The sequence below is a fragment of the Tribolium castaneum genome, chromosome 2, assembly GCF_031307605.1.
Source record: "Tribolium castaneum strain GA2 chromosome 2, icTriCast1.1, whole genome shotgun sequence".
Lineage (NCBI taxonomy): Eukaryota > Metazoa > Arthropoda > Insecta > Coleoptera > Tenebrionidae > Tribolium > Tribolium castaneum.
The window spans coordinates 21,891,757-21,907,604 of NC_087395.1; the positions used below are offsets into that span (position 1 = coordinate 21,891,757).

A 15,848-nucleotide genomic window follows, 5' to 3' on the forward strand; every position below is an offset into this window, starting at 1 on the left:
AACTTTTAAATATGACTTATTTACTTTTAAAACCACTCGTTCAATACATTTTTTCCTAGACTGATATAATAAAAAAGTGTTATTTGTACCTAATAAAACATTTACATAAAAACCTCAGTTAGCAGATTCACATGCATCTATCCAATCGTTGTACACATCCACAGGCTCTGATAAAAAATTGATAGTAGTTTGGAAGTCTTCAAGACACACTCGGCACGTTATCCTGGCCGTATTTCGACCCTTATCCCTACAAACACACACATTACCCCATAAAACCCAACGGTTTATAAAAACAATCACATTTTAACATCGCACGATTTTTCGTGGTTGCAAAAAGGGCAGTTGAACTGCTGGTCCAGGGGCTCCACAGCTTTGCGTTTCGGCGCCGGTTTTCGCTTCGACTTGCGGCGCCCCATCACAAGACACTAAATTACACACAAAAAAAGTTTTCAACACAAGTTGGCCCCAAAATTTACAAAAAAACCGACCCGACCAAAATAAACAGTTTTTGCGCAAAGTTGACGTGTGACAGTAACACCAACGTGGTGGCAAAAACTGAGACAATTTGAGCGTAATTGCGAGCTTAATTAATATCACCGGGTATTAAGTTCCGACCGTGTTCACGATTCAGTCTTGAGGAATGCGCTAAAGTTTTATAAGGGGCTCAAATGAATTATTTTTATTTAGCGTAACAATTTGTTATGTTGGTGCCTCTGTCATTGGTGTGATATAACCACACATTTGTTGCAAAGTTTTGTGACATATTTTTGTGTGTTTTTGCAAGAATGTTTCAGCCCGAGTTCCAGGCCGTGGTCCTGGCGGCCGGCCGGGGCTCCCGCATGCCCGAGATCACCTCCGGCAAGCCCAAGTGTCTGCTGCCCGTGGGGACGAAGCCCCTCGTTTGGTACCCCTTGTACAAGCTGCAGCAGTCCGGTTTCACAGGTACGTGCGCTGGCCGTTCGAAATCTCATAATTACCAGACTTTTAGACGTAATTCTTGTCGTGTTAGAGAATCACAAAAGCGAGATTCAGGCCACGCTTGACAAAAGCGAGCTTGAGATCAAAATCGACTACTTCCCCGTTAGCGGGAAGGAGGACTTAGGCACCGCCGACTCCCTCAGACTCCTCCATGACCGGCTAAAGTCCGACGTTCTTGTAATTTCGTGCGACTTTATCACTGATTTTAGCCTAAAAGGCGTTTTGGACGTGTTCCGAATGCACGATGCCTCGGTCGCGTCTTTGTTCTTCCACCCTCACGGGGGCGAATTAACAATCCCGGGCCCCAAGTCCAAACACAAGCCGGAGCGCGATTTGGTCGGGATTGACGCGCAAACAAACCGTTTGGTGTTTTTAGCGTCCGCGAGCGATTTCGAGAGCGAATTATCGCTACCGCGCTCTTTGCTCAAGAAACACACTCATGTTAAAATGTACAGCAATTTGGTCGACTCGCACGTGTACGTTTTGAAAAACTGGGTGGTCAAATATTTGAACAGCCAGCCGAACTTTACAACAATCAAGGGCGAGCTCTTGCCCCACATTGTCAAAAAACAGCTCTCCAAGCCCCCGAAAGGGGCCGAGGGCAAGTCAATAGTCAGTAAATGCGACAGCGAGGACATTTTTAATTACGCGAAAGAGGACCCTTTCAGTATTATTATAAGGGAGTCCTCGTCCTACAACGACCATATCGGTGACTCCAAACCCACGTATCACGGTGATAGCATCCGGTGCTACGCCTTGATAGCCCCCCGAGACTCGTTCGGGGTGCGAGTCAACACTTTAGCGACGTACTGGGCCGTTAATAGCAAAGTACGTGGTAGTTCGCCCGTTGTGAGCCCCCTTGAGAGTGTGCGTTGCAGGTCAGCGAAAGGTGGGACAAAATCACAAATGGGCTAAGCCTCGTCCTCAGACACCCCAAAAGTGAGATTAAATCGAGCCAAGTGGACGATAAGTGTGTTGTTTGGGAGGGAGCCAAACTGCACGAGAAAACCTCGTTTAAGAACTCGGTTATTGGGGCTAACAGTGAAGTTTGCAGTTTTTCGAGGGTTTTTAATTGCATTGTTATGAATAATGTGACGATTAAGGAGAAGTGAGTGGGTTTCCATTGTGTGGCCTGTGTGGCAATTGTGTTTCAGGGTGGCGTTGGAGAATTGTATAGTTTCGGATGGAGTGACGATCGAGAAGGGGTGTCAGATTAAGGGCTGCTTGATCGGCAGTCACCACTTAGTGCCCGAAAATTCGGAACATAGTCAAGAGGTGCTCACGGATTCGGACCGCTTGATGGAATTCTAATTTTTATTTTTGTACATAATTTACGAATAAAATACAAATGTGAACTACTTGGTTTTTTTCGGTTTCGTAAGCAAAAAATCGTCTATTTGCTAATTGATTCTGTGGTTAAAATTTGGCAAATAGCAGGCGAAAAGTGCTAAAATATTCGGCAAGTTTTTACGATGTCTATTTAGCGAAATTCTCGAAATCCATTCGGGTAAAGTTAATTTTGGGTTTTACGTATGTTGATGGTCGGCAAAGTTCATAAATGCGTCATCGAATTCTGGAAATATCTGCATTTGCTTTCGATCGATATTAAAGGAGCTAATATTCGAGATTTTGTGTTCGGTGAAATGGAATCCTTTACGTATTCACTTTTTTGCACAAAAAATAAGACGATAAGAGTTTGCAAATTTTCCTCAATCTTAGTACAAAAAATGAAGAACACGCTTAATTAACGACCTGAGTTGCGAATAGAAACGGTGACGGTGCAGTAGTTGCCAAAAATAAGTACTTTTTCACATTTTCAAAATATTTATAAAGGTCCGTTTTGGAGAAATTATTGGAAGAAAATATAATTTAATTAAAAAAAAGTGTAAGTCAGAAAATAGTAAAATAAATACGAGTGCATAGTACTAAGAATATTAATTTATTATGCTAATAACTCGAATACTAATACTAATAGAAAAAAAAATAAAAATAATATATGTTTGAAAGAGGTTCAAACTATAATTTTTTGTTCATGGATGTAGACAATTAATTTACTCGCATGGATTATTACAAATCCTTGTTTCTCACTAGCAAGTTGATAAAAACAAATCAAGAATTATTTCTAAAATACTTGCAGAACTTAAATTATACTTCTGAAAATTAAAGCTTTTACGAAAATTTAAAATTATTACTTATTACTTATTACTTATGGTACAATGTGAATAACGACGAATTTATGCACTTAAAAAAAGTTTAGTTTTTGAGTGGATAAAATTTTTGTATTTACATAAATTATACGTACAACATTTTTTACAATTCCTATTAATAAAAATGACACCCGCCTGGATTAAAGTTTAATTCTGTTTCTGTAAATAGATCATGAACATTATTAAAACAATAGTTTTGGCAAAAGTTAGAGAAAAATGAAACAAAACAATGAATACAATGTTAATTTTTTTATTTTGTGCGTGCTGTAAATAACAGTGTGAATAAAAGTTTTGCTGTAAACATTCAATTCATTCTTTCGATTCATTTTATTTGTCCTTTTGATTAAATTATTGTATTGATAATAAGATTTAATATGTAAAATGAGCATTTTATTAATAGAAGCTGGAAAAAACTTATTATTTTCATATTTTTTTAAATTTAAATACGTTGTTTATATTTTTATGTGCTCACTGTGTTCGCTCGTGTTCTAAACAATTCTCGTGTTGTGTTTAGCGATTTTTTTTGGATTGGGGAAAGGAGAGGGAGAGAAACTCCGTTTGCAAAACGCAGGTTTCCACTTTATTTCTCAAGATTCATAAGTATATACAAAAATACTATACAACTTTAAATCTAAAGAAACGCGTAGTATGTATTATATACAATGATAATAAAACGACATTAATTACAGTGATACAGCTTCCATTACACTTACTTATCTGAAAAGACGTAGAGAGCCGCCGAATTTACGCAGCAGAGTGCAACTCCCTGAATAAAAAACATCCGATAAATTATACGAAAACGTAATAAAACATTCTTAAGTACGAACAACCGGCAACGATTCAAAGTGCAAAACTTTAACAATAAGCTAAAGCTAAGAAACGTGGTAAAAATTCAGGCACTAATGGCTGATGAAATGAAAAAATCAAGCGACTTGACGCAATGAAAATGGTCCCTGCAGCCGTAAAAACTTATATAATACATCAAGTAAAAAGAAACCAATTATTTCGCCCTGAGATACGAAATTTTGACAACAAATCGTACACTATCTAATAAATAAGTCTACAATTAAACAAAAGTCGAGTCCTTTTGTACCCACTGAAATTAAAACCTAGTTGATCTTCTTCGAGTTGCGCTCTATTACGGTTTGGCTCACAAAGCCGTTTGTGCTGCCGTTCGAGTAGCAAGCTTTGTACGAATCGGAATACTCGCTTTTGATGTAAGTGTTGTTAAGAGTGCCGTTACTGTCGGACTTCGTAACCGTTCCGTTTTGCTGCTTCTCATCCTCGAGGACCGGCTGCAACAACTTATCACTCACAAAGAACCGAATGCCATCAATTAACTCACCATGCAAGCGCCGCTATTGCTCTTCACAGCCTTGTTGTTGGTGTACCTAACTTTGTAAAAATCGGAGAACAGGAATAAGAACATGACACCGTGCAAAGCGATCCAAATCATGAAGCTCTTCGGGTAATTGCACTCGGTGAAGAGCAGCTGGAACTGGTGGGTGAAAATCGCCACAAACTGCACCATCTGGAACGTGGTCAGGTATTTCTTCCACCAGATGTATTTCTGGTACTGGGGCCCCATGGCCGCCACCATGTAGTAGAAATACATGATGATGTGCACGAATGTGTTGAGCAAGGCGAAGAACGTGCTGTGGCCACCTAAACGTTTCAGTCAAATTTGGAACAGCAGGAAAAATTAAGTATTCACCTGGCGCGAATTTCATCCCCATCCAGACCGAAAACGGCATGCAGCCGTGGTGGATGACATGGAGAGTAGACACGTGGCTATTTTTCTTCCGCAAAATGAAAAATAGAGTGTCGAAAAATTCGGTGAACTTCGAAAAGTAGTACCACCAGCAGGTCCGCGCCATCTGCGGGAAAAATCGCCAACGTTAGCGTGATTTCGACGAAAAACATGACTCACTCGACGTCTTCCGATTTATTATCGATTTTATCATCAATATTTCTAATCTGTTATATCGAGTTTTATATTTTGTATATATTTTTTTGTTAATATGTGAAATAAACCAACAAAATACGAGATAATTCCAGTCAAAAAAACTACTTTTCTTTCCTAATTTTACATATTTTGGATGAAATACTTAAGTGAAGTCATTAAAATTCGGTTTAAGGCCGGTTTGCAAAAAATTGCAATTAAATTTTCATTCGTCATTCAGATTCAATTTAATTCTGAATTAAATTACATTGAAATAAATAAAATACACAGTCAAAGGCCTTTTTGGCAGCGACCAACAGAATGACATTTGAAAAAAAAGTTTATGTGAAATTATTTTGGGAAACTGAAAAAATTCATTAAGGCCCTAACAAGTGATTGTCGGTTCACTATTTTTTTGCAATCGAAGGTCCTTGAGAAAAGCTTTGTTTTCGGCAAAAATGAGGAAAATCACGACACGCGATGGCACTTGAAAAAAAAGTTTGTACTGTGAAGACATTTTAAATAATAAAAAATAAAATCTGTTTTATCGTTTTTTATATTTTGTATATTTTTTTTTGTTAATATGTGAAATAAATCAACAAAAAACGAAATAATTCCAGTCAAAATACCTACTTTTCTTTCCTAATTTAATTCTGGATTAAATTAAATTGAAATAAATAAAATACACAGTCAAAGGCCTTTTTGGCAGCGACCAACAGAATGACATTTGAAAAAAAAGTTAATGTGAAATTATTTTGAGAAACTGAAAAAATTCATTAAGGCCCTAACAAGTGATTGTCGGTTCACTATTTTTTTGCAATCGAAGGTCCTTGAGAAAAGCTTTGTTTTCGGCAAAAATGAGGGAAATCACGACACGCGATGGCACTTGAAAAAAAAAGTTTATACTGTGAAGACATTTTAAATAATAAAAAATAAAATCTGTTTTATCGTTATTTATATTTTGTATATTTTTTTGTTAATATGTGAAATAAATCAACAAAATACGAAATAAATCCAGTCAAAATACCTACTTTTCTTTCCTAATTTTACATATTTCGGTTAAAATACTTAGTTGGAGTCACTAAATTCGGTTTAAGGCCGGTTTGCAAAAAAGTGCAATTAAATTTTAATTCGTCATTCAGATTTAATGTAATTCTGGATTAAATTAAATTCAAATAAATAAAATACACAGTCAAAGGCCTTTTTGGCAGCGACCAACAGAATGACATTTGAAAAAAAAGTTAATGTGAAATTATTTTGAGAAACTGAAAAAATTGATTAAGACCCTAACAAGTGATTGTCGGTTCACTATTTTTTTGCAATCGAAGGTCCTTGAGAAAAGCTTTGTTTTCGGCAAAAATGAGGAAAATCACGACACGCGATGGCACTTGAAAAAAAAGTTTGTACTGTGAAGACATTTTAAATAATAAAAAATAAAATCTGTTTTATCGTTTTTTATATTTTGTATATTTTTTTGTTAATATGTGAAATAAATCAACAAAATACGAAATAAATCCAGTTAAAATACTTAATTGGAGTCACTAAATTCGGTTTAAGGCCGGTTTGCAAAAAATTGCAATTAAATTTTAATTCGTCATTCAGATTTAATGTAATTCTGGATTAAATTAAATTCAAATAAATAAAATACACAGTCAAAGGCCTTTTTGGCAGCGACCAACAGAATGACATTTGAAAAAAAAGTTAATGTGAAATTATTTTGAGAAACTGAAAAAATTCATTAAGGCCCTAACAAGTGATTGTCGGTTCACTATTTTTTTGCAATCGAAGGTCCTTGAGAAAAGCTTTGTTTTCGGCAAAAATGAGGAAAATCACGACACGCGATGGCACTTGAAAAAAAAGTTTGTACTGTGAAGACATTTTAAATAATAAAAAATAAAATTTTGTATTCATGTCAATGAGATATTTCAATAAAACAAAAAAATTCATTAAGAAAAATGTGAATCCAAATTTATTCGCTCGATTGATATCAATGTTCAAACAACAATCAATACCGTAATGATATTTTTACGACTTAATCTTGAGACGTCGTAATTATCTGTTTGTTAATTATGTTTTTCCTTACCCTGAGCGCCATGGGGCTGTTTGAGTAGTCGACAGGTTGGCACCTGAAGCTGTAGCTCCCCCACCAGCCGCTCATCAAGTACTGTAAAAAAAATGGTCCAATTAGCTCCGTTCTAAAAATCCCAACCGGACTAATTGCAAACTCACCTCGTAAAATATCCACGCGCTGAAGAGAGTTTGAAATAAATTATAAAAAATTAAAGTCTTTCTTAAATTAAACGGTTTCCTATTTTCCATAATCCGGGGTCCTAGAACCGTCGAAAAGTACGCATAAAATAGGCAAATGCACAGCGTTGGCATGGGACTAGACATCATGGCCCATCCTTTGACCCTCGGGTCTGAAATAATCAATTAGTGCGATTAGAATAACGCAATGATTGGCGGCTTGTGTGGCCAATGCCACGTCTGGGTGATAAGAATTAGGCGAAGATTCGTCGATTGTAATAAGGAAATGTGTAACAGCCGCCTTCTCTTCGCAAACAAGGTCACGGCTATTTTGGTGAATTGAATGTTCGATTTTATTTTTAAGCAAAATGTGAAATGCATGACGCGACTGCTCAAAACGGTTTCGACTTTTACTGCTAGTTCCTGTTCAAATACCTGCACGTTTCCGGTGCACCGATTATCACCGAGACGACTATCGAAATACAGACAGGCTCTCGTTGGCAGGTTTTCTGATTTCCGGCTCATTTTCATTCAAATCGTGTCGCAACATTGGCGAATTTGCTTCCTTTTGAGCCGAAAATTATTAAACTGACAAGGTTACAAGAAACCATCCAGGAAATGAATTTTATGAAAAATCTAATTACGGTAATTAGGCGAAATCAGGAAGTTTTATTTTTGTTCTTTGCTAATTGAATGGTAGTAAAATAATTTCGGACAGGTGAATGAGTCATTTCAATAAATTTGAATCTGATTAACTTTGATCTATAAATCCAGATTGTTTTATTTTGTTATCCAAACGCTCGGCTACCACGTGGCTAGCTGGTAATTGGTCAGACACACATTTAAATTTTTCACATTTTTAGTAGCGGAAGTGACCCTAATTTTTGACAGCCGACTCGTTTGCCGTGATATTTATATTAGAATGCCAACCTACCTCAATTTAGTGCATTCGGTATTATACAGAGTGGACAATTTTTATTTACACTGAACCTTTTTTTTGAAATGCTTTAATATGATTGGAAACAAAAAAAAATTTCTATAATTTTTTATTCACCCTGTACCATAATAAGTCTATAAGAAATTGTTGATCCTTGACCAAAAATCGCAAATGGGTTCTATGTTGCTCTCTAATTAACAAGTCAATTAAAACTGTGGGAAAATTATGCAAAATATTTACATAATTAGTGCAGCAACGTGCGTTCTGAACTTCTTAATTTGGATAAAGTTCGCCACTTTCTGCGAATTGGCCTCGAAGTTGTGACATTTAAAAACTTGAAGAAAAAAATTAACCTTAACCAAAATGAAACATCGCTATATTATTGTGGTGATGAATTAAGCAATACATAAATATGGTAATAAATAATTAAACGAATCATAGGTTTATTAATTTTTGATCAACATGAATGGATTACCAGAATCATCACGAACTGAATTAATTATTATTATGTAAAAAACAAAATTCAGCAAAACAACCGCTTAATTTGAATAAGCCCAAAATGTAAAAACCAACTGATATGTAAATAACCTGACCACAAAAAAGCCAAAACATTTTAATGTGGAAAAAAATCGTCTAACGTTAGATACATAAGTGAATAGATTCATTAAGTTTGCATAATTATGCAAAAGGTATGGAAACGTACGACACTTGTTACTGTTTTTCGGAAAAAAGTGTATTTAAATTAATTCCCGAATTTTGGGATAAACCAAAACCACACAGTGAATGAAGAAGGAAAAATTACTCGCTCAAATCAGCAAATAAAACTACAATAACCTGACCCTGACTCCTCATTAATCAACTCAACATCGCATACCGGCCACTCGACTTGTTTTTAATGCAAAATTTACTTCACCCTTGAGTAAAATTAGTGCAAGGTCTTGTAGAAAATAGAGAATTTCGTCCAAATATTTTGGTTCAAGTTGGTTTGATTGTTTACTAACAGATTTGCAAAATTTCACCTTGATTTTTAGGCTTGTTTTTCAATTAAAATCATTTTATGTAGTCAGGTTGATTGGCAAAACCTTCGAATAATCATTTCAGCACTTTTTTCAATATTTTTTGTAACTTACATAATTATCAGGAAAACAGAATGAACGCATAATGTAATAGTTGTATTTATTACGACTGGGATGAGATTATTTTTTAACCACATTTAAATTAAAAAGTGTATTTGTGGCACGACTTGCGAAAGTGTTTTACGTTTACAAACAAATAAAACCGCTGACTGTAAGTAAATATTTACCTTTCATAATATCCCGTGCAAATATATTATGGAATCCGATACCTATTATTTAATTCCAATAACAAACAAACATTTCTCAACTAGGAATAATGGAAATCGTAGCAGTGCTACAAGCTTTTTATTTAAGAAAACCCCGACAACAATGAGCCTGAAGTTTAGAAAGCATGCATTTCCTGTCCACTACAATTACTTTCACTGGTTTAATTGAAGCAGAAATGAAGCAATTGGCGCTTTTTCATTGCCGAATTCGCTCCTTGGCGAAAATGTCAATGTCGGAAAGACCTCCGAATTATCTCCCGACCTTTCTTAATCGGTTACATAAGAACAAGAGCAGACGAAGAAAGTGAAAAGCTATATTCGGGTCGAAAGATGAAAGTTCTTGAGAAATATATTGACTCAGACAGGTTGCGCTTTATGTAACACTTTCTGGAATAAAATTACATAAAACTCACCACTTTTGTTTTCTAGAATGTCCTCGTATTTGTCGATGACGCTGGTCACGAGATGAGCCATCTTGGAGTCTGAAAAATTTAATAATTTATTCAAAATCCGCCCAAATATTCCAAACAAAACGGTTATTGTTATTGACTCTAAATACGTGGTAAAACGTGATTATTGCTCGTTTTACTGTCGATGCAGATGTTGGCTAAATTATAGTGGCATTTGTCGCAACTTTACGTTGGTTGTAATCAACTTATTGTAATTGAAGATGAAATATACTGCCTAGCTTGAGGAATGTCTCGAGCTTGTTATCCTTGTACGTTATTACACCTCAAATGCAAGGAAATAGTGTTTTCCCAGTGAAGGATGTTATGATCGGTCGCACTTTGATTTCATAAAATTCCGCCAATCAGCGGGTAATTAATAATTTTATTTGTGCACGGCACGTGACTTCGAAAAAATTAATTCAAGATGACGGATGTTCGCGTCACCACTTGTACTGGCTTGAATTTTAAAATCAAAATATTTCTGCATAGAAAGAAGTTCATTACCAAACAATCGCCTGTTTTTCTGGGTCGAAAATTCGGCACAAATTATTTTAATAATGATAAGGCAGCTAATATCGCTCATCATCAAAATCCTTTATCTGATAATCTTCGTGGTGCGTCAGAATCGCAAAAAATGTGAGCAACCTTGCATTGGCATTAGGAAAAGTTCCACTGGACGTTCCCGCGATCGTTGAATTTTTTTTTGTCGAGAAAATAGCGAGAGGTCAATGGGTACGCCTAGTTTCTTTCCTTTTAACATGAGCACCACGTCCAGTATGTATTGAGGCCGTTACCTAAAATGTGCAGTGGTGTTGTTTGCACTAACAACAATGTCGAGCGTTAATACCCTACATTCGTCATTATGTGGATTAGAACAGCCTCCGCGAATGCATCACCGACTTTTTGCTTATCATATGTGATCAACCGATTTTACGTAATAGTGAAATTGCGAGATAATTATTTCCTCGTTTCCAAAGATAATGGACACTTCACGCAAGTTCTTTTTTCGCGCCAAGAATAAGAAAAACTATTTGTTTCCTGCTGCGTTATGTACTCCAAAAATTTTTATTAACCAAATATAAAACTCACAAATCACAACTGTGTATTTAACTTCGCAAAAACTTTACCAAAAGCCTCTGAATTTAATTTTTACCAAAAAATGTAATTCACAGACAGTCAAAACTGATAATCCTTTTATAAATGAGCAATAAAAATCTGCAATTTCTACAATAGACACTACTGGCAACGCAATTCCTCATTAAAATTTACAAGATTAGTCTGCTAAAAGTACTTTTTACTACATCTCAGAAACTAATTGTAGCACAGAAATCAGGTTTGCTATTGAATATTCTACATTTTTCTCTATGCACGTGAAGTTTTTCAGATTTTTTTTACAATTCCTTATAATAAATATTAATAATTAATTAAAAATATTAAAATATTCATCTAAATTTTATGATTTCTGATGTCATTTCAAAACAATGTTTAAATGATAAGACATTTTAAGCAAAATACTTTTAAATTAGCTAGATAATTTTGATTAATTTTTTAAATAGTAAGCAATTTAATAAAAACCATTCTTTAAAGAAAATTCTGTTAATAAACTATTTTAAACTAGATCTTATATAAATTAACAACAATTATATTTTACATTTTATATTTTCATTTTATTTATATTTTGTATTTAATTATTTATAATAATATTTTAAATAATTTATAAAAATTAATTATTAATTCGAAACAAATTAGATTTGGATCAGTTTATCTCAGATTTGTCAAACTATTATGTAAAAGTTGAAATTTTTAAGCACTGATGAATAAAGATAAACAAAAAATTGCTCACTTGTCATGGTTGTTCAATTTTTCATTAAAAAATACATTTTCCCTTAACTTAGCGTTTGGTAATGCAAAATAAATAGCAACTTAATCGGAATTAGTTTAATTCTGAATTAAATTTTAATTTCGCTTTCTGTAAACTGGCTTGCTGTAATCTGGTTTGCATTCAGATATTTACAACCCTGACTGATTGCGGTTCCAGCAGGAATGATTTATTGAGGCGTCATTTTCACTTTGTTCGAATGTACATTTTGTTTCCGACTTTATACAGAAAATGGTAACAGAACATTTGCATTTTTTGAAGTAAAATGTGACAAATTCAATGAAAGATCTAACCATTAATAACTATTTAACATTTTTATCAACTTAATTTACAAAAATAATTTGGTAAAATGCGGCGATAGCGTTTTTATAGTTTTGAAACAGCTATTATGTATGTATAATACTCGGACTTTCCTTTTTTACAAAGACTCAATTAAACTTAATTAAAATTAATAACTTCACAAGTCAATGTAATAGAGAAGTAGAGAGTAATTAATACACGGGGAGATGTAATCAGTACTATTTTTCTCACAAGCATGGCTAAAAATGGCAACGTCGCATCAAAAATTTGGAAAAAATCTGTTAAGAAAGCTTTTATTTATTTATTTATTTTGAAAAACGCATGTGAATAAAGCAAAAATCTATTAATAATCTTATCAAATAAATTCCTCCAATTTTATTACACAAAAGAATTCCCAAAAAATGCAATGGCAACATCGCTCTAGCTATCAAAAAACTACTTTTTCTAAAATTTTACTGAAAAAGTATTGAAATATTAAATAACATGTGATGAAGAAACTAGGTTGCAACATGCCTTTTAAGGCAATTTCATTGTATTGATTATTGTTTAGGAATGACTGTAATACGGGGTGTCCATAAAACTTAGTTTACAACTGCATCTAGCAGGTGTTTAATAGTTGCCAACTGCCTACTAAAATAAACAGTGTCATGCTTTGCCTTCTTTTAGGTCAATAATGCGGAAAAAAGTAAAATTTAAATTGGGGTTAAAAGGTCCCCAATGTTTATGAACAGTCCGACCCACTGAATCCATTGTTGTCTTAATTAACATTTTCCCATTGTAGTAATTTTTAATTTTCCGTTTTATCGGATGTTTGGATAAATGAATGAGGAAGTGAATCACGCCGGTATTGGCGTCTCGAATGAGGTTAAGTTAAGTGTCAAACGCCCTATGTTTTATTAAATTTAAAAAATAATCGAGTCGGCACATTTCATTTAACGACTTTTCGTTTGACAGTTACATAACCTTACCTGCATCTGTCATGTGTAAGTGGGCTGCCGTTAAATGGGTCGATTATGTAAAATGGGCCGATTCGAGGGTGTGTCAATTACTAAAAATCGCCGGAACAAAGAAAAAGACTCACCTTTATCAAAATAATCAATAAAACACCACTAAAATGTTTGTCACGACACGGATACGTTTTTCACACAAAATAAAACCGGTAAAGTTGCGATTTTTTGAAGTCTGTTTTTGAGACGGGCGGTTATCACTGGTTTGAACACATTGTTGGGGCTTTTCCGGTGGGCTTTCTTTCGATTTTTGCGAGTTATAGGCGTGCCGTTGGTGTCAGAGAGACATGAGACAACCAACCACACTCAATCTCTCTCTACTAGCGAACTTCGGTATCTGGGCTAGGGAATCCGATGGTAGCTTTCGGTTATATATAGCTTATACCGGCGGACGTCACCGATCTTTACCGATTTACACTGATAAAGCCGGGTTCACATGGTGGAAATACCGACGATAATCGCGCCGAAATGGGCGCGTTTTGGTTTTTTTACCATTTATCGGGGGACTAGATCATTAGCTGCGGCTCTATGGAGTGCTTTTCCAAAACGGAATTTTTGGGGCCCATAATTAGATTCCGGTTGTTTGGAACGAGTGGAACTTTTGACTAAAAAAACGGACAAAAACATTTGAATATTTCTCATTTTAATGCCGAAAACCTGTAAAAAGTATGCAGTTTCTTGCAAAAAACTAATTAATATGTTGCTGTATCTACGTCAAGAATTCAAAAATTGGAGTGGAAAAGTTGCGACAAGCTGCCAGATCGGTTGTTTTGACCCACACGCTTCGAAGTTTAACAAATTTTAGGCAACTGGATTGTTCACAAATTAATTCAAAGTTTAAGTTGCTTTTTTTTAAGTAACTGTAACTTTGAAGTATATTGGCAACACTATTTTTGTGATTAAGATCACATCAAAAAGCTCAGTTGTGGTGTTAGAGGTGTTTATTGTGATATCCAACAGTTATATCTTATTTGAGAACTTTAAATGACAACAGCGCATTTGAATTTTTTGGAGGGCGTACTAAATAGTAAATAGACTTTTTGTGTAATAGACGAATTCTGTGTTTATTCTAATGAAATCCAGTGACAAATGATCACAAAATCTTTTGCTAATTGTTCTAGAAACAAAATATATCGAACATTTCAAATGTTTAGAAAAAATGACAACAGCGCAGCGTATAAAAAATTTGGGTTTTATACTAGATTCTAGTGACAAATTTAGTGTGAAAAAAAATAATAATAAAGATTTTTTTTTTCTTGGGAACATTTTAAGCTTTCTTTTTACTATCTGAATCCTAGATTATAAACACTATTTTAAAACACGCTTTTCATAGCAACGTGTTTTAAATTAAAATGTTTGAACAAAAAGAAAATTAAATAATACTTATGCGTTTTCGGGTGTCTAGTTATGCAACTCGCATACACTCGTTGCATAACGATAGCTCTCGAACTTTAAGCTTGTATTTTTGCACTCGTGTTATTAATAACTATATTATTATTTATACTATACAACGCATTTCAGGAAAATATTTTTGATTATACAGTGTCCAAAAAATATGAGGCACAATAATATTTTTTTATTGGCATGCAATTATTTTTTGTGTTCAATAGGATGTCCTTTTAGCTTTTTAAATGATCCTTTTTTTTCAAATCGGTTCAGAGTTTCCTGTTAAAAAGATAAAAATAAAGAAAATCGTTTCACACCTTTAGTTTTAAAAATTAATATAAATGCTCTTTTTTATAACATTATGACTAGGCACGTGTTGAACAAGGTCTAGTAGACTTATTATTAATTAAATTTAATTGATCCGAGTTACTACAGGCTGTTTACAATTTACTTTTAAAGTTTTTAAATTTTGGAGCTTTTTATTTTGGTTATTTTAAGTGGGAGTCCCTGTTTTTTACATCATTATTTATTATTTTTTTACATCTTATACATTTTAACTAATAATCAAACTAGCAGTCTTTTATGAGATTTATAAATTTTACAAAAAATAGGCAACTTTGATACTTTGTTTGGATGTTTTTTTAGATACACATTCATGAATTTTTTAGGGCATTTTTAATTTTTTTATAATCACAATACTCGTATAAAATGATTAAAAAAAATTAAAAAGGAACAAAGATAATTTTAGAATTTTATTTTTTGAATTTGTAACTTTAAAATAGCGCCGAAAAATTTTTTTAGAACAGTGATTCAGTGAACACCAGCCTAATTTTATAATTTGACTAATAATTATTTTAATAATAAAAAAAGGCAGCACAAAGGCTATTGTATGATTATGTGATTATTACATATTAGTAGTTTTTGTGAAAACTTATTCACTTCTTGATGCAATGGAACGTTTTCAGCTCTTGTAACATAAATTACTATTACGTAGTCAGTACTACTGACGGAGTGATGTTCAGTAAATAATGTGTGAAGCGTAAAACCGCATGATTCATCATTTTTCATTGATTATTGTTTCCTATCTTGTAACGAATTCTTCAAAATTTTAGTTTATTACCTAACTTTATTTAAATCAAAATGAATTACAAATTAAAAATGCATTGTCTTGTGC

General features: G+C 33.9%; 3 protein-coding genes across 3 annotated transcripts; 1 reads left to right on the top strand and 2 right to left on the bottom strand.

The window, feature by feature from the left end:
* Positions 1–3: 3 nt before the first annotated feature.
* Positions 4–557, bottom strand: LOC660069 (transcription elongation factor 1 homolog). Its single transcript, XM_966331.4, has 2 exons — positions 301–557; positions 4–247 (listed from the first exon to the last, which is right to left on the bottom strand). The coding sequence occupies exons 1-2, from the start codon at positions 414–416 to the stop codon at positions 115–117; spliced, it is 249 nt and encodes an 82-aa protein (XP_971424.1). The 5' UTR covers positions 417–557; the 3' UTR covers positions 4–114.
* Positions 558–646: 89 nt separating this feature from the next.
* eIF2Bgamma (eukaryotic translation initiation factor 2B subunit gamma) lies at positions 647–2,333 on the top strand. Its single transcript, XM_966394.5, has 4 exons — positions 647–942; positions 989–1,806; positions 1,857–2,086; positions 2,133–2,333. The coding sequence occupies exons 1-4, from the start codon at positions 786–788 to the stop codon at positions 2,287–2,289; spliced, it is 1,362 nt and encodes a 453-aa protein (XP_971487.1). The 5' UTR covers positions 647–785; the 3' UTR covers positions 2,290–2,333.
* A 1,409-nt stretch (positions 2,334–3,742) lies between these two features.
* On the bottom strand, positions 3,743–13,667 carry LOC660197 (very long chain fatty acid elongase AAEL008004). The gene is made up of 7 exons (XM_966451.4): positions 13,363–13,667; positions 10,067–10,135; positions 7,357–7,547; positions 7,211–7,291; positions 4,900–5,062; positions 4,531–4,850; positions 3,743–4,480 (listed from the first exon to the last, which is right to left on the bottom strand). Exons 2-7 carry the CDS (start codon positions 10,125–10,127, stop codon positions 4,295–4,297), a joined length of 1,002 nt encoding a protein of 333 aa, XP_971544.1. The 5' UTR covers positions 10,128–10,135; positions 13,363–13,667; the 3' UTR covers positions 3,743–4,294.
* Positions 13,668–15,848: the final 2,181 nt, after the last annotated feature.